General features: G+C 40.4%; 1 protein-coding gene across 2 annotated transcripts in view; it reads left to right on the forward strand.

Annotated features, from left to right (window-relative positions):
* The window catches only part of LOC121440619 (fibrillin-2-like), a 197,161-nt gene that overhangs the window by 103,230 nt on the left and 75,740 nt on the right, over nucleotides 1-18,191 (forward strand). For both annotated transcript variants that reach the window (XM_041641392.1, XM_041641393.1), the window contains exons 13-20: nucleotides 697-822; nucleotides 1,695-1,817; nucleotides 3,402-3,524; nucleotides 5,602-5,754; nucleotides 7,688-7,741; nucleotides 9,316-9,441; nucleotides 12,410-12,535; nucleotides 17,156-17,275. In XM_041641392.1, the coding sequence (XP_041497326.1) occupies nucleotides 697-822; nucleotides 1,695-1,817; nucleotides 3,402-3,524; nucleotides 5,602-5,754; nucleotides 7,688-7,741; nucleotides 9,316-9,441; nucleotides 12,410-12,535; nucleotides 17,156-17,275 (951 nt within the window). The remainder of the gene's footprint in view (nucleotides 1-696; nucleotides 823-1,694; nucleotides 1,818-3,401; nucleotides 3,525-5,601; nucleotides 5,755-7,687; nucleotides 7,742-9,315; nucleotides 9,442-12,409; nucleotides 12,536-17,155; nucleotides 17,276-18,191) is intronic.

Raw genomic sequence — 18,191 nt, forward strand, 5'->3', positions numbered from 1 at the left:
AGTCCTATGCAGGTTCCCCCACTGTCAGTCTGGAGTCAGTGCGTTCCCACTAGCTCAGGTCAGGTGTTTCTGTGGGTATCAACATCATGCTCTTGATCCCTTTGTTCGTATCTCTCCCTCCCTCTCTTTGACTGGACTCTGGCAGCTCAGACCAGTGCTTAGCCATGTATCTCTGCATCTGCTTCCATCAGTTGCTGGATGACGGCTCTATGATGACGATTAAGTCTCCTGAGAAAATTGAGAGCATGGCGTGGGGAAAAGGGAGGGCCAAAGGGGAAGGAGAGGGGAGAAAGAGAAGGGGAGAAGAACACGAAGGAGAGCAAGGAAAGAGATCTCTTGATTGAGGGCATCATTATGGGCCTAGCGAGAAGCCTGGCACTAGGGACATTCCCTGCAATCCACAAAAATAACCCCAGCTAAGACCCTAAGCACTAGTGGCCCAAAATGGTCTTCCCTGTAGTCAGACTGATGACAACCTTGTCATCCTTCTCTCTTTCCTTCCCTCTTTATCTACTATCTGGTTGGCGAAATTGCTTACACTTTCTACGCAAGAAGACAAGTTAGTGAGAAAGCAACACGCTCTTGGGTATCACATGTAAAAATGCAGCGAGTATTTCAAGTCGCGTGCATTCTCTTACTGTTTTTATTGACAAGCATTGCAAAGGAATGCTGTTTTCCTCTCTTTCGTCTTCTCAGATATTGATGAGTGCATCCAGAATGGCGTCCTTTGTAAAAATGGCCGCTGCGTGAACACAGATGGAAGTTTCCAGTGCATTTGCAACGCTGGCTTTGAATTAACCACAGATGGGAAAAACTGTGTTGGTATGGCGTTTTCTCTCTCCCTTGAAAACGGTTTTTAGAGGATATACATTTTCTTTAGAACCACATACGTGATTTCTACAAAGGCTCCCGCATCTCGCGTGTGGCAGAAAGCTGGTTACATGACTTAGGTATATAAAATATGAATGCATTTAGCATGAGTATCGAAATTACATGATAGAATTAATTAATTAGTCATGTCACAACAACTCATGATTTATGACGTCTCTTGTTTTTCTTATGCAGTGCATACTTAAGTATAAATAACAGGTATTCTTCTGCGGTGTGCTGTGCTGTATTTTAGATACCAGGCATAACGCTGACAGGATAGAGAAGGAGCTTCCTTCTGAATTTGGGAGAATATGGCATAGTTGCTATCCATGGTCACTGACTGGCATGTTTGGCATGCCAATCATCCTTGGTTGGCATGCTTAGCTGAGCAATAGATGTCAGAAGTGGGACTCACACATTCGCTAAGGAAAGCCAGCTCGTTTAACCTGACTGAGGATTACCATACTTTAATTCTATCAAAAACCGGACACCCACTGAAACCGTGTTACCTTCTCGGGAAGATAAAAGCCACTGGTGTCTATATGGTTTTAACAGCAACTACCCTATCAATGGGGAAAGAGGCCGTGAATTTGAGAGACAGCAAAGAAGGGCACATGGGAGGGGTTTGGAGAGAAGAAAGGGAAAAGATAAATGATGTGATTATATCATAATCTCAAAGTGAAATCTAAATGGTTTTTAAAAGTGAAGCAGTACCCACAAGCACAGGGATCGTATATGAGGTAGTTTTGACTAGAGACCACGGAAGGAGAGGAAGCCTTGGTTTTCTGAGGCCAGGGTCAAAGCCATGCTGTCTTCTGCCACAGACCACGATGAATGTACCACTACGAACATGTGTTTGAATGGGATGTGCATCAATGAAGACGGCAGCTTCAAGTGCATATGCAAGCCCGGGTTCGTGCTGGCTCCGAACGGCCGCTACTGCACAGGTACGCAGGGCGTTGAGATAAGACAGTCACCGTGATTGGAGCCATCCTTTTCTCATCTGTGGATCATGCGAGGATAGTTCCATTTCCCTTACTTCCATTTCATTATTCACCTCTCTTGCTAGTTCAGCAAGGGAGATACCTAAAGCTTCCTAGGGGAAAGTACTCTGTGAGCTTAGAAACAGGAGTGCCTTTGCAAGGTAACAGGGTCTAGGAAAAATTAAGAAAATGGCACATTGATTTTGGCAAGTCTGAAGAAAACAGTACAGAAATAATTTCTTCCTGATTGTTAGCTAAATGAATAAGAGTAAGCGAACACCTTGCAAAGCTGCCATTTTTATCTATTTCCAGGCCTGGATTTTCTATGCCCACTCCTTATGGACACAGTATCACATCTTCTCCATAGCAGTGATCTACAGGTCATTTGGAAACGTCATAATTTTACAATCTTAATTAAGTGAAGATGTGATTTTGATGTTTTCATTAGCTATTTTAAGTTCTAGTGATAATTTTAATAATCAAAATAGAGGCCTCCCAGAATTATATGACATTGTATGACGTTCATGCTCACAAGCAGAACTTTGTAACGTGGAATTCATTTTGTGGTTTTGCCTTGGAAGCAAGCTTTTATTTACATCTCAGTTTCCTCCCTTAGAGGAAATCAGCTCAAGGAACGCTTTCTGCCTTCCACTTTACCAGTCTACCTGAATAAAATAAGATTCGTTACCAATTCCAATGATGTCATTGAAATTCCAGGACAGTAGGGATATAATATGGGACTAAGTTTATGCAATACAAATAGCTTTTAACTCCTCCCCCCACAAAAAAATATAGAAAGAAAAGAAAAGGAATACAAGATGAAGTGGAAAGCTATAGGTTTGCCTTGATATCTCCAGGACAGTTGACTGAGACTTAGCACAGGATAGGTGACCAGCATTTCTCTGTGTCATGCAGCATTGCACGGCAGTCTGGAGCTTCATCTCAGGGTTCCTGAGGAAAGTTAAATGCGTGTATGAAGGTTTCACCTGTCAATCCTTCTGGGAATCATTTTCCATCAATTTTCTCATTACTAATGTTAGACTCTAGGTGTCTTGAAATGGCCATAGCTTATCAGTTCTGTGTCTGAGGTGTATTTCTGCTGTTGAGAAAGCTGCTTAGGGTTGGACAGCATTTGATAATTGCAAGTGGACTGAAGATTACATGGACTATCTCAGCTTATTTTGTTAGATAGGAAATGTTGAGATTAATGTCAAAACAGAATCTATTTCTGTGTGGAAAAATATTGCAAAAATTGCTCATAGATTTGTAGATATTTACTTCGCTTAACTTGAATTAGATAATAATAGTAGTAAACAAGATAATCAAATAAATAATGGATGTTATGAGACTCTCTTTTTCCCTCAATGCATTCAGCAGGTTTTACTCTCAAAATGTGCTTGAGAGGTCTATATTTTTATAGAAGGTCGGTTGCCATTTTTATATATTCTTTCTGCAAGTTACCCAGTTGGAAGGCTAGTAGGATAGACCAGTTTAGAGAGCAAAGCCTTCTACTCTGTAATGGACCATCTTTTGTCCTCCTCTGGGCAGATGTTGACGAATGCCAGACCCCAGGCATCTGCATGAATGGACATTGCATCAACAACGAAGGATCCTTCCGCTGTGACTGTCCCCCTGGCCTGGCTGTGGGAGTGGATGGACGTGTATGTGTTGGTAAGTGAGCATTCTGTGACGGCCTGATAGTCCCTAGTGATCTCTGATAACATAAAATAGGATATATCAACACAAAAGAATGGTAATATTTAACCACAAGCAGAATGCATGCTAAAACCCAAGTAAGGCTTAAACATGTGCCAAGTGAACGGAGTCTGTCACCAAAAGGCCGTTTTCTATGTGATATCATTTATAAAAGATGCCCCAAAGAGGCAAATCTGCATTCATCCATGTGATTGGTTATGGCAGAAAGGACAGGGTGGAGAAGAAAATGATAACTAAATGACATGCAAATGTTCTAAAAACCAATTGTGAGTGTAAATGCCCTTAAAATGTAGAGTTTCAGTGAATTAATTCTATAGCTTGTACATTATATCTCAATATACCTATTATAAAATGAGACCCCTCACACTGTCTTCTTTCAAGACTTCTGATGATATACAAAGATACGAGAGTTCCGAATTCAATGGCAATTCATGTTATTATTAATAACCGATATGAAACTGGGGATTACAGTTACATCCATGTAAACTCTTACTTTTATCCAAACAGAGCTTGAGTCATAAGTAACGTGTGCCATAGAAGTGTATTGCTACCTAAAGCTTAAAGTTTTTAAGCTTATGCCTCAAACCATCAACCTGAAGGGAAAATAGGAGGCTGAATATACGTTTTACCTTAAGCCATTCTGAATTCCTTTTGGAAACATCTGCCGAGTGGGTACCATGAAAATGAATCAAAGCGCTTGTGCATTGGCTTTGAAAAGATGCTGTGGGCTCTTCAGGACCTAAGCTGTAAAGCTGCAGGGACACTGAGGGAGGTTAGGAAAATGCATTCGTGGGGCTTTCCCTTCCAAGTACTTTCTGGAAACCTGAAGGATGAGTCGGTCATTTTGCACCCTCAGATCTTCAACTCGTGCAGGAAAACAGCAAGGCTGTTTTGAATGCGTGTTTTGGAGAGAAAGAAAATTCTCAGCCATAGTTGTTAAGACTTTACTTCTAACTCTTGAATCCCAGGAGGAGTGAGGAGGACCAGGCAGGGCCGGCAGATGGAAACCATTTGTTCCCTGGGCCGCATCCTCTGTGCAGGCCTGGCTGCATTTCAGCCTGCAGGTTGTCAGCACTTAGCAGCCAGAAGAATGCAGCCCCTTCCTGTGCGGACAGCTGAAATATGTTCGGTCGTCTTGAAATGCTTCGTTGCTTTTTGTCTACACCTACAGGATTCCATTGAAATCTAAAAGTGAACATGAAGCTGGTTTGGGAAGGAGAAATTAGTTCTATTTCCAGCAGCCAGTCTATGAATATTTTTCATGAAATCCATGCTCAAAACCAAGGCTTCATTCTTTTATTCACATATCGGGAGCACATCAGAAATCACTGGGACGACTTTGCGAAATTTTTATTACTACGGCGATTTCAATTTTTTAAAACAAGAGACATAGTTTGGGTGGAAAAATATATATTGCTATTCTCATACTGTGGTAGATTTCTTCGGTCCACCCAGTAAACAGTGGGAACCATCCCTGATTATGTTAGGAAGAAATCACTGCTATGAATTATTCGAATTGGCTCTTTAACTTAGATTTCTTATTTATATACAAACAAAAATCCATGGTCACCAACAGCATCCAGACAGGTGAAAAAAAAAAGATGTTTTAATTTAAAAGGTCAAAGCAAGCCATTCCCTAGACAACAAGCTAGTCACTTCGCGGTAGTTTATCCTCACTGCTCCTTAGAACTCCTCAATGGAGCTAAGGGCCAGGCTGAGGCTCAGACAACTCCACAATCAAAGCTCAACGCGGTGTTTTGACTGTCGCTACATCCTTAGCCAATGAAAGACCTTGAGTCTAGGGGAATGTTGGGTACTTGTGTGGCACAGGGTAGGGCTAGGGACTACAGGTGTTGGGATGTTGTCAGTCATTCCCTTTTGTTCTTTTCCCCACCGTGAAGATGCTGAAGATGCTAAAAGGACAGGAAATGGGAGATGTCCTCTGGAAGTTCCTAGTGGCGTAGCTTCTCGGGTTAAAGAAGCTTCCCATCTAACAGCCCCTGTCTCTCTTACCATCGTCTATTTCCATTAGACACTCACATGCGTAGTACCTGCTATGGCGGAATCAAGAAGGGGGTGTGCGTGCGTCCTTTCCCTGGCGCGGTGACCAAGTCTGAATGCTGCTGTGCTAATCCAGACTACGGCTTTGGAGAGCCCTGCCAGCCTTGCCCTGCCAAAAATTCAGGTATTCCCTTGCAAGAGACTAGAACTTCAACAACAAACTTGTCCAAAGATTGCATCTGCTCAAAAGTGTTTTGTCCTTATTCTGAACTGAAGAAGAAAAAACAAGTTTGCATTGGTGTGTGCAGCGTGTAGTCAGAAGTCTCGGACTGCGTGTAAGCTTTGGCTGTACCACAGTGATCACAGTGAGCAGCAACTCTTTGCTCATGCCACTGTGATTGTGGTACAGATTCTATATTCAAATGTTATCCTCAGTTCTCTTGATCTGTGTTGTGATGGAGAATACAGAATACCTTGACATGTATGTGCCATTATTGAATTTATAAACACAAGACAATCTGGTTGACTTGGTAAAAGACTAGATACCTTATGATGTCAAGTCCAAGGTCCATCAAGGTTGACTCTTGTCTGTTCATACTTTCAAGGAACCTCTGTAGAATATGCCTAAAGACAGCGGGGTTAAAAAATAAACAGAGTCCCTGCTTTTTCTTCAGGTTGAAAATACTTGGGATCACAGGCAGCAAATACAAATTACAATGTGTATGATCGGCACCTTGAAAGGGTCACGGGCAGGGAAAGCGTGAAGGATGAAGCAGGCTGTTGCCTAAGGCAGGGGGATGAATGAAGCAGAGAGGTGCACACGTAGTTGATTCTCTTTCCACGTGAAGGATAAGAGAGAACTTCCTGCAAAGTTGATGGGTTTTGAGTTCTGTGGACAGTCTTAAATGAGTTGTTCGAGCATTTGGAAAAATATTCCATGCATCTCAAATTACTGAATATGACATTTTCTTTTTAGAGAAAAAAGGGGGGGATAAACTATCCTAAACTTAATATCAGGTATTAAAGCACAGATTTAAATGGAAAGAAAGCATTTCATATGTCATCCCTCACTCTTCAAGGAACACATGCTAATCAGCCAGGAAACGCTCTGTTGAAAAAAGTTTACTGCACACAGGAGTTAGCAAAGGAGAATGCAAATAGTAGTTTTACATGTGAAAAAAATGTCTGCTATAAAAATTATAATGAAATGGCAATTTTATTTATCAGTTTGGAGAAGCTATAGGCAATTGATTTTTTTCCTGTGATGGGAAGATATACCAAAAGAGATACTCTTAAATGACAGAAGGCTGAGTATTCTGGGAACAGGGAAGGGATGTTAGCCTCAAAAGAAGCATGCACTTGGATAAGTTTTACTTTCAAAAAAAATTAATTATTTGAGAAGCATAGCTGAAGCTGTCATTGCTTGTCTAAGTTTTTCCAAATTGGAAAGACCGAACTATATCAATAAGGGACTGATGAAGAAATGTAGTCTCTCCATATAACTGAGAATAAAATATTGATGCCCTATAAAGGGGACATTGACACGACATGTCTGTGACAGAGTTCTTGGGACCCAAGCCTATTTCCCTACCCACCTCAGTAGCTTGGGGCAAATTACCCTGTTACTCTTTGTTAATTTACTCCCTTGTAAGAGGGGAAAAAATGTTTCTAGCTGGCTGTATTAGAACAATTAGATTCATTATTAGATGTAAAATGGAGACTACCTGGTATTCAGTAACTATGATGACATAAGTTTCGACTCTTGTCATGTTGTCATGGAGAAAAGAAGACAAAGGCAACGTGGTGGCATGTCATAGATTAAAGTTGCATGTGAAAAATATTGAAACATTTATCAATATAGTGAGATCATCCCTACCCATGGTTGCAAGGAATTCTACTTCTTATACTTTACCATGATTCTTAGAATTCTTGAAATTATTATGGTCTAGAAAATAGTGGATTGTTTTCATTATTAAGATGAGTTTACATAAAATTGTTATGTTAATGACAAAGTGTGGAATAAGCTTCTTTTAACTTTTCTTATTTCCATTGTTATGTTAATGGAGGGATGTGGAGTGGGCGTGGCTTAACACTTCCTATCTGTTTTCATCACACAGCTGAGTTCCAAGGCCTTTGTAGCAGTGGCGTGGGCATCACTGTGGACGGAAGAGGTAATCCTGCTCAACTCTCAGTCTCATGGCTTTCTGATTATCATGGGAATATGGTTATATTTACTGTGAAAATGAAGAAGTGGAGACTGGTAGGGTGAACCCTTTTCCGTCTTCCAGAGAAACAGCTGTTAAGTTGGATGGCGTTAAGTGACATTTCACATGTGACTGCTTTTCACGAGAGATAAATATCTATCTGTTAAAAGTGTTCCACTGAGAATCTCACTCACAGTCCATATCCATGATTTTATGTGTCTGTTTCTTTAAGACAGCACTACACCAAATAATGATACAGATACAGCTAGGAAAAGAATACCTGTCTTTAAGAGATATTTGATATGGATCAGGTCTGGGATACACCGTCCCGAAATAACTAAGATCATTTATGCTCTAAAAACCATCAAAATGTTCCTCTCCAACTGCAGAAGTAAAATTCATTCATGATCTCTTATTTCCAACTGTGTGTCATGTTTTAACAAGACTCCGAAAGAGAAGCAAGGGTGTCTGTGTTGATAAGGGCAAAGGTTTGAGACCGCGTTGGGGCGGACTGTAAATCTTCAGGCGGTGCTCTTACATTTTAAATAAATATCTGAGACCAGAGAAAGGCAGAATGTTACTGGGATATTTTTTCCCAAATACAAAATGAAAACATAGGTAAAGAAGCAGAGAGTTTCTAAGGAGGTCTTTCTAATTCCATTTTCCTTTTTAAAGACAGTGTCCTGAAGCCCAGGCTGGCCTTTAATTCCTGAGCCTTTTCCCCTGTCCCAGCACCTGGGATTATAGGGATGTTCTGACTGGCAGATCCTTCCCAATTGCTGGGAACAGTGATCACCAGAATTTGATCACAGTGAACCAAATGGGGACTTTTGCAACACAGTAGTTTGTTGTTGGGGTTTTTTCCCCCTCTTTTGTTGCTTTCTTTTGTTTTTGTTTGTTTGTTTCATTAATTCCCTGTCATTGGCCTCCCACCAAAGCCCACTGCCTGTTGGGAATTGTGTGTTTGTTTGACTGGAGTTCACCTCACTGTTCCTGGGCAGTGAGGCAGCTGTCATGTCCTTAGCTTGCTATAAACTGAGCTGTTGAGTGGCCATGTTTTAGTGACTTCTGGGTTCATTCTAACTCAGGAACAATGAGAAGCACCATGTACCCCATTACTTAAATAATTGCTAATTATGAGAACAAAGCAAGAACACTCTGTGACTATGAAGTCATACAGGCCTTCCTAATAAATCTCCATGTTTTAATTAGATGGCTATCATACCTATTAAATTGAGATTTCTTTTGGATTTTGAGCCAACAGCCTGTAATTTTTCTTTATTAATTTTGTCAAAAATATAGACATTGCTAGATGGCTTAACTATTTGGGCGGGGCCAGCTCCTTTCATTACTTTCTCTTGACTTACCAGAGAAGTGTCGTGTCCTTCAGTTTTTTTCTTATTATATTTCCTTTTTCTTTCTAAAACACAAACGGTAGGTTTTCAAACTTAGATGCTTCACGTGCCGAAAGCTCCTTGTTAGGTCCTCCTGTGTCAGCAAACAGGTGTCTGTGAGTGTTAAACATGCCGCCTTTCATGCAGATATCAACGAGTGTGCTTTGGACCCTGACATTTGCGCCAATGGGATCTGTGAAAACTTGAGAGGCAGCTACCGCTGTAACTGCAATAGCGGCTATGAGCCAGATGCTTCAGGAAGAAACTGCATCGGTAAGTTCCTGCGGATATGTGTACAAGAGCCACTCGGGTCGTTTAATTCCCTGGATCGGAGGAGAAACAATAATTAACGATGAAAACTAGAACTCCCGTAGCTTTTCTTATGGTCTTTGTATTGGGCATTGATACAAAATTATTAGAATTGAGTTCTACAGGACAGCGTCGAATTTGATGGGGTACTGTATATTTAAACAGTCTTTTCCCAAGAGAGTGAGTACAAATGAATCGTTCACCAACTGCTTCTCTGTAGTTATCTGAATCCTAAATGTTTTCGGCGAGGTGTAGACTTCAAAGGCTAACACACTTGATAGTTTGGGAAAGTGCGGTTGACCCAGGTTGGAGGAACCTTGACTTGATCAAGAAACCACTAGTTACTGCTATGCCTAAATATGATAGCTGAGAGAAGTCTCTCCCTTTTGTAACTTACAAAAGAATGTGGTAACCAAACTCCTGTGTAATTTATATTCAGCAGAAGGAAAAGGAGGAAGATAAGGAGACTTTCAGGCCAACTCTTTATTAGTTTACATCTTCAAGAGATTGGATAAAATCAAAACTGTCCCACAGAACAATTGAGTCCATTTTCATAAAATGAGAATTATTGGAACTATCATTGTACATAACACTTACAAATTACCCAGAATGCTTTTTACAACCAAGCAACTGATGATTATGAGTAAAGAAATTTAATAGCTGTGTTTTTGCTAAGGGTTTTATTGCTTAATATACCCATTTGATCTTGAATTTAAGATATAGACAGATGAATTTAAATTATGTTCTTATTATTACATGCTTAAATAGACTATTATATACTTAAATGAACTAAACACATATAAGAAAGTGTACCGGCCAAAGATTATTGAACAGTTCTAAAAACATGCAGATGGGCCAGGAGTTTGGAACCATTGCTAGGAGCTTGCCTAGAATTCTTGAAGCCTTGGGTTCAATCCTCTGCACCACGTAAACCAATGGTGGTGGCACACACCTGTAATCACAGAATTTGGGAGTCAGAAAGATCAGAAATTCAAGCACTATGACAACCATAGTCCCTGGTCAGCCGGGCTGGAAATCCTGTCTCAATAAATAAATAAATAAATAAATAAATAAATACATAGAAACCAAACCACCCTTTCTTAAGTGGAAGCAAAGACACTTCCAAATGAGCATGTGGGTGGGCCCTTTGAAAACCAAAAATATCCTGTGACCAGGCCCACGCAGAACTCAGGTCACACAGCTATGACACGTTACATATGTGTGATGTTTGTTAAAGACTTAGAGATGAAGGGATTGGAGAGATGTTGCAGCAGTTAAGAGCACTGACTGCTCTTCCGGAGGACCAGGGTTCAGTTCCCAGGACCCACATGGTGGTTCATAGCTCTCTGTGACCCCAGTTTTCAGGACATGTGATACCCCCTCTGGCTCTCCACATTGTGTGCACACAGTGCACATACATACATGTAGGCAAACACACACATAAAATAAAAAACATGCAAGTCTTACCAAGTATTTGACTCATCATTTTCTTACCCATTTCTCATGGAATTGAACTATGTCCCTTAGTAAACATACATCAAAGTCCTCAACCTCAGAAGCACAGGATGTGGCCTCATTCAGGATTAGTTTTTTTTTAATATATATCTAACTTTTGGAGAATTTCATATGTGCATACAAAGCATGTTGAGCATATGTCTCCTGCCCCTCCCCCAGCTTCTTCGACATCCCTCCCCCTTCTACTGTCCTGCCCCCTCCAACTTCATCCATTCTTTTAAAAAGAAAATAACCAATTGAGTCCAATTTGTGCTGCCCATCTATGCGTGGGTGTATATGATCATCCACCGGAGCAAGGTAACCCTAGTAGGGGCCATACCCTTGAAGAAAAGTGACTGAGGTTATACAAGTTTCATTTAAGAAGACATATTAAGAGATGGAATCAGAGCAAAATATAGCATCCAGAGTGGGTAAGACTCAAGTGAAGCAGAAAGAATACTATCTATGGTGATGCTACGTGAAATTGTTTCCTGATCCCTGTTTCAGTGTCATCATGGTGACCCTATGCCATTTGACCAAGGGCAACTGCTTGCGAGAGGAAAAATGTCACTTTAAGCAAAAGGAACTCCCTATCCCCAAGTGCGGTTATTATTTCTTCCTCTCGGTAACCAAACTTGCCGATAAGAAGTCAGTGCCTGTAACCTCAGCCCACAGTGAGTGAATTGAGTGCCAGCTGGAGCTACAGCGTGAGATCTGTTCCAAATAAAGGGAGATAAAGCTAATGTGAATGTTTGAACCGTCTTCCCTGGGCCGTTCTACATGGCCAGAGGAATGTACGAAATGAATCAACAGTGCTCTGCTAGGAACTCCATTAGCTGGAAACACAATGGGAAACTTTCCCACAACCAACACTTAATGCATTCTTGGAATTTTAATAAAAAAAAATTGAAAAATATCGTATTCTTATTATGTGTAAGGTTACTGGCAAATGAGTTTAACTATCTATTATATTTTATCAGTGCTTTCAATGTAAAAATAAACCTAGCATAATCGCTTTTAGGGAGTGGGGGAAGGTAACTGAAGGAGAACAAAGAATGAGCCCTGGCTAAGTCTGACACATTTTCCAAGGACTTCAGAAGATCGTAAAAGCCTCCACCAGCATAAGAAGAAGGTACCCACTGAATAGCACAGAATGTATTTGCTCTAGTATGGCATAAAAATACCGAGTCAGAGGACTCCGGAGGCAGAGGCGGGCGGATCTCTGTGAGTTCAAGGCCAGCCTGGTCTACAAGAGCTAGTTCCAGGACAGGAACCAAAAGCTACGGAGAAACCCTGTCTCGAAAATCCAAAAAAAAAAAAAAAAATACTGAGTCAGAGCAAAGAGAGAGGGACAAAACCAATAAAAATAAAGCGTAGGCGGTTCGTGTGATGTTCCTGTAACCATGTCCACCTCTTGTCTTCTGCTGACTGCTTGCAGACATTGATGAGTGCTTGGTAAACCGGCTGCTTTGTGACAATGGCTTATGCAGAAACACCCCGGGGAGTTACAGCTGCACATGTCCCCCTGGCTATGTGTTCCGGACAGAGACAGAGACCTGCGAAGGTAAGGGCTGGGCTGTCCTCCTTGACTTGGCATGTCTGAGCCCCTGAAGCACCTCAAAATACATCCACAGAAGTCATAGTAAAGGGGTGCCATCAAAATACGTGTGAGAGAATGTCTTCCTTGTTTTATGATCTCTGTCCGTGGATTTGAAAATTCTAGGAGTGGCATTCATGTAAACACAGTTTATAAACACTGCTGGTTTGTTTCATTCACATAGGTGATCATCAAGCAGCTGGAAAAACCAACAGAAAGAGCCGTATAACTTCACTCATTTAAATAAAATATCCGATTTTGTTCACTAGGTTTACCCTTTTAAAAAAAACCACTGTGACATACTAACCTAAAAACCTACATTCCAAAAGTACTCAGCGGCTAGCCACTTCATTGTGAACTGGATGGTTGATAGTGTCAAAACGTTGACCTAGAAAAATATTTGGATCCTATGTGAAACTAATTCCTCCCTGAAATACATATTCTATGAAAATTATCCTTTCCGCTTGACTAGCTGAAGGATATCATTTGGGTTTGTAACTCTAAATTAGGTCAATATTTTAAAACCTCGTTTTTTCTGCCATGAGTTTCTGTGGTGCAAGCTTCTTGAACAAGTTCAATGCTTAAGGCAGTCTCCGTTTTCAGTGGGACTCGGGCTATGATGTGAGTGCATTCAGGGATGACTTGATATCTTGATCCCAGTTCTGTTTCAGAATAATCTATTTCTTAGCTACCATTTGTTTTCTTCCTTCAGTGTCTAGGATGTGGGCCTGCAGACAGCTCCTATAATCTGCTCAAATCCTGCTACCACTTCCAAATAGTAGCTTGTTTTAAGAAAGTTAATATTAATTATTGCAGAAAAACCCTTTCCTTTTCTGTGGGTGTGATTGTTCCTCGGCCACTCCACACCCAGGAGAAGTGCAATAGCACTATTATAAGGTGGGGGGGAAATGTTAGCATCCTCTTTTCATCTTCTTCTTTAACTTCAAAGCATTCTTGTGGACAGAAGCAAGTTAGGACTATTGAACAAGATGGCAAAACACAAATGTCTCAGCTGAAGCCAAAGGAATGCAATTACAAAGCGCAGTTCTAAGTTTGGATTGAGTTGGAGGGACCTCTGAAAAAGAGTAATTAATCAATATGTATGGGTGGGGGGACAGTCATTTACATAAAATCACATTTTCCTAAACTGAGCTAAGATAATTGCTTCCCTTATTGTCTGGCATGACACACCCATCCTTTCTGGGTTGGAGTACTTGTCTTCTCCACAGATGGTCAGGGCATCCCCTAAGAGCGAGGAGCATCTCTTGGTAAACCCTGCTAGGCTCTGCAACTATACATGTGACATTTCCTATTTCCTGGCTTCTATTCACACTCCCACCACACATTTTCCTTCAACATTCTCTGAGAAAAGCTTGTCTAGAGCATTTCCCTGTTTTGCTTGTCCCCCAACCCAGAAGGGCGAGGTAAGGGGTTTGTGGCATTTTTGTTTGTCCTGGATAGCCACACCTCTGCTACATTTTACCATTTTGGTTCTCTGTTAAAGGGTTAAGTTTCTCTAAATCTCAGGAAACGTAGAAAGTAAGGGTAGATGAGATGTTGTCTCGATTAGCTCAGAACTATTGCTGTCACATGCACCATTCCTTCTGGCGATGGCATGAGAGAGAGTGGGAACCAAATGGCTGGGGTCTGGTTCTGTGGTGCGAACACTGAATTGTCAAAACAAGTAAGACAGAGTTGAAAGGCACTGACAGGTAAACTACCAAACAGGTAAAAGACAGAATGACATTTAGTAGCAAAATGCTGGCTTGTCACATAAATGGTAAGTCACTTCAGTGGCAAACCAGACAGCAAGGACAGTAGAGATGTCTTGACTTCCTTTGTTTAAAGAGCACTTGTTCCCACAAACCTTAGTCTTTCCTTTGATATGGAAATGACTTTTATCTGGGGTTCATAGGAAAGGAGTCTATAGTCTATGAATAAAGATGAAATGATAGAAAAATATTTTGGCTCCAACCTTATAATGTTGGTGGAAATTAAAAAAAAATAATAATCAGTTAGTCTGGAAACTTACCCAAGTAACTATTTACCCACTGTTATTTGCCTTTCATTTAACGTTTTCCCCCAAACTGCATATGTACCGACCAAGGGGCCTCTCTTCTCGTGTCTCCTTAAGTCTCCTGACTTCCACCATTGGGCGCAATCAATTTGTCAGCCTGGTCTCTCCTCTCTAGTCTTCCTTCACTAATTTCCATGGGCTAGACAGAGAATTAGGACCAGACTTTTTGCAAATTTCAGCTTTTTGTGTATGTGTTTTCTCTGTTGGCTGACTCTATTTGTAATTCATGGTTTCAATAGATTAATTTAAATATATAATAAGCAACAGTACCAATAAGCAGGAGGTTTCTCTGTATTTTAGACTGAGGTTACAAAAGAATTATTTCATTTTGCTTGAGCTTGGAGAGTCTGTGAAAGTTAAAATTTTTACATCCCGGACTGTGGTTTCGATTGTGTTTCCAGTGACATAACTAGTTCAATGTAAACCAGATGTGCTTTGAAGTTTATTTCCAGAAATGTACAGTGAACTGTTTCAATTTCTGGTTCCATGACATTTATACCATAAAAACACTGTATTTAAGGGAAAACTAAATAGTTGATATTTGTAGTTGTCGCTGTGTGTGTTTATAGTTTTTGAGTAGGCCATTGCTTAATTCAAAATGGATATTTGAAAAACTATAACTATGACACCAGCCCTTCTTTTTTTGGGGGGGAGCTCTCACAAATGAATTAATTGGAGAATTAAATGTGGGATACCCTCAGATCGCATATTTCTTGCTCATCTCGTTTCTTTTGTACTTAAATTTTTATGAAAAGGTTTCAATACTTTTCATTGAAAAGCCTTGTATTTGAATTAGTCTTATAAATATTTGTATTGTTCTTTCAAGAAGTCCTTTTTCATTGCAAGCAACCTAAAAGCAAAATATACTCGCATTTCCCGCAGTAATGTATAGCTCAAGAACTAAATTAATATCTGAGCTCATCTCTAGACACCCTGAAGTGACAGTAACTGCTCTCTACAGAAATTTTTTAATTAAAATATAATTATATAACTCTCCTCATCTCTTCTCTCTCTCCAGCTCCTCCCATGCATCTGCCTCTCAAGTTCATAACCGCCATCTCTTTAAATGTTGTTACATGTGTGTGCATCTAAATATATAACTATAACCTGCTCAGTCCGTATGATGTTGTTGGTATGTGCATGTTTTTAGGGTGACCACTTGGTACTGAATAACCAGTTGGGGCATCTTCCCTATTCTTAGTATTCCTTACTTGTCTATAGTTCTTGGTTTAGGGTTTAAGCCCCAGTGAGATTTCCCCTTCCTTTGCTAGCACATCTTTCGTATTTGAACATAGACTTTTGAGTTGATATTTTTATCCCAGTGACTGGCAGTCAGCTCTGAGCCTGGCCCTTTCAGGACTGGTTTACATCTCACTTGAGGTAGTCAGGAGCAAGCATTGGAGCCTTCTAGTTTTACCTACAACATTTTAAAGAAAAGAAGTGTCTATATTAAATCCAAAGATATGTGTAGAGGGGACTATCTCCTTGGGATCTCAGAGACCATTCTGTTTAACCTAAAAGCATTGAGCTACATTGCTGTCTTTGGAGTAATTAAGCAAGGATAGATAATTAAGTGGCTGCCTTGGTGACTGAGTAATTGGATTTTATGGAAAGTGACTTTGATGTTATCATTCATATTTTAATTGAGACCTGTGTCTACCTTTTATTAATTCATAATGGTATGCTATTTACCTTTGAGAATTTCTTAGGCACCTCTTGAAAATGTAGGTGTACTATGATTCTATTTGCTTTTGACATCAACAGAAACTGCTTAGGTTACTGGTATATGATTTGATTTGAGATTAAAGCAGTAATCATGAAGTCCTACTCGATGCAATTAAATTTGTTTATTTTTTCTTTTTGTATTGGTTCTGGAGATTAAATTCAGCAACCTGAGGCATGTGCTCCACCAACAGACAACTCCTCCACCCTGCCACAGCTCTACTTTTCCAAATTTATGTCTTGCTAAAGTTAATTAATTGTGTGAAGTAATTCATTAAGTAATCATGTGACCGTAAAGGGCAGAGGAAAGAGAATGGTGACTGTGGAGAGTTCTGTAGCCAGGATGAATATCCCAGTCCTTGTTTCTTGGGTTGCCTCTAGGAATTCAGAATTAAAGCCAATGCTGGTATGCTTTTGTCTTCAAACCTCAGAGAACTCTAAGAGACAGAAAACAATGAAGCTTTGTTGTGCCATTGGATTGCACCTGAGTGACAACCAAGAAGCAAACCAAAGCAGCTATAAATAGTCAGAGTCATAGAAGGTGCACATACTGAATCCTTTTCCAAACAGTGTGTTCCTTCTGGTCCTACTGAGGGTCCAGTCAAATAGATGTGTAACCACACTGTAGAACATGTCTTCATTCCCCATTCACTTTAGGCCTTGCAGATCCATATTAAAATTATAAGAGCCAAGTTTACCAGACGTTCTGGCATAGCACGGCTTGCTGGAATAATATTTTCCAGAAACGCATGGCAGCTCTAACGGAATCTTTTCCTTCTGCATTGTAGACGTAAATGAGTGTGAGAGCAACCCGTGTGTCAATGGGGCCTGCAGGAACAACCTCGGCTCTTTCCACTGTGAGTGCTCGCCCGGCAGCAAGCTCAGCTCCACCGGATTCGTCTGCATTGGTGAGCTTCCTACAAAGATTCCATGTGAAGGTTGTTCCCTACCTCAGCCTTCCTGTGGGGGAAACAGAAAGGACAGGAGGAGAGCGGAAGAGCAGAAATTAGGAAGGCTTTTAAACATTTCCGTCCCAGAATGCCCCCTTTCACATCAGTAGCTACATGATGCTGTGGTTGTAGGCTTTTCTATATATGTATAGAAATATATAGAGAATACACACACACACATTTCTATATATGTATAGAAATATATAGAGAATACACACACACATTTCTATATATGTATAGAAATATATAGAGAATACACACACACACATTTCTATATATGTATAGAAATATATAGAGAATACACACACACACATTTCTATATATGTATAGAAATATGTAGAGAATACACACACACACATTTCTTATCCTTCAAATGCTTTAAAAGGCATGGTACCATCAAATCCCTATCACAGATCTTTAAACCTTCTTTTGTAATCGAAGACACGATGGAATTTGGATTCAGTTCAGAGGATAAGAATATGAAGATTTTAACCAGGAATACGTAGGAGTTTAGTATTTTCCTTTTTCTCATCCATCATCCTCCAAAGAAAAGAAGATAAGTGTTCTTCTGCTTTGGAAAATCTCTATGGATAAAAATATTACTCAAAATCACTAAGGCCAGTTCTTTTATTCCTGATTTTGTTCCAAGATAGGATTTTGATGTATAGCCCAGGCTGGCCTAGAACCTGACATAGAGCAGGCAGATTGGGAATTGACAATTCCCCTGTCTCAACTCCACAGATCCTGGGATTGCAGACAGGAGCCACCGTGCCTGCTCAAGACCAGGTCTTGGTAATGGCACAGAACGTGTACAGAGTGTGAAAGTGTGATCTGGGAATAAATATCATGTATAAAGGAAAGGTCTGCCCCTATC

Source organism: Microtus oregoni, unplaced genomic scaffold (assembly GCF_018167655.1).
Source record: "Microtus oregoni isolate MIOR12 unplaced genomic scaffold, Mior012 000069F_ref0000032, whole genome shotgun sequence".
NCBI classification, from domain to species: Eukaryota; Metazoa; Chordata; class Mammalia; order Rodentia; family Cricetidae; genus Microtus; species Microtus oregoni.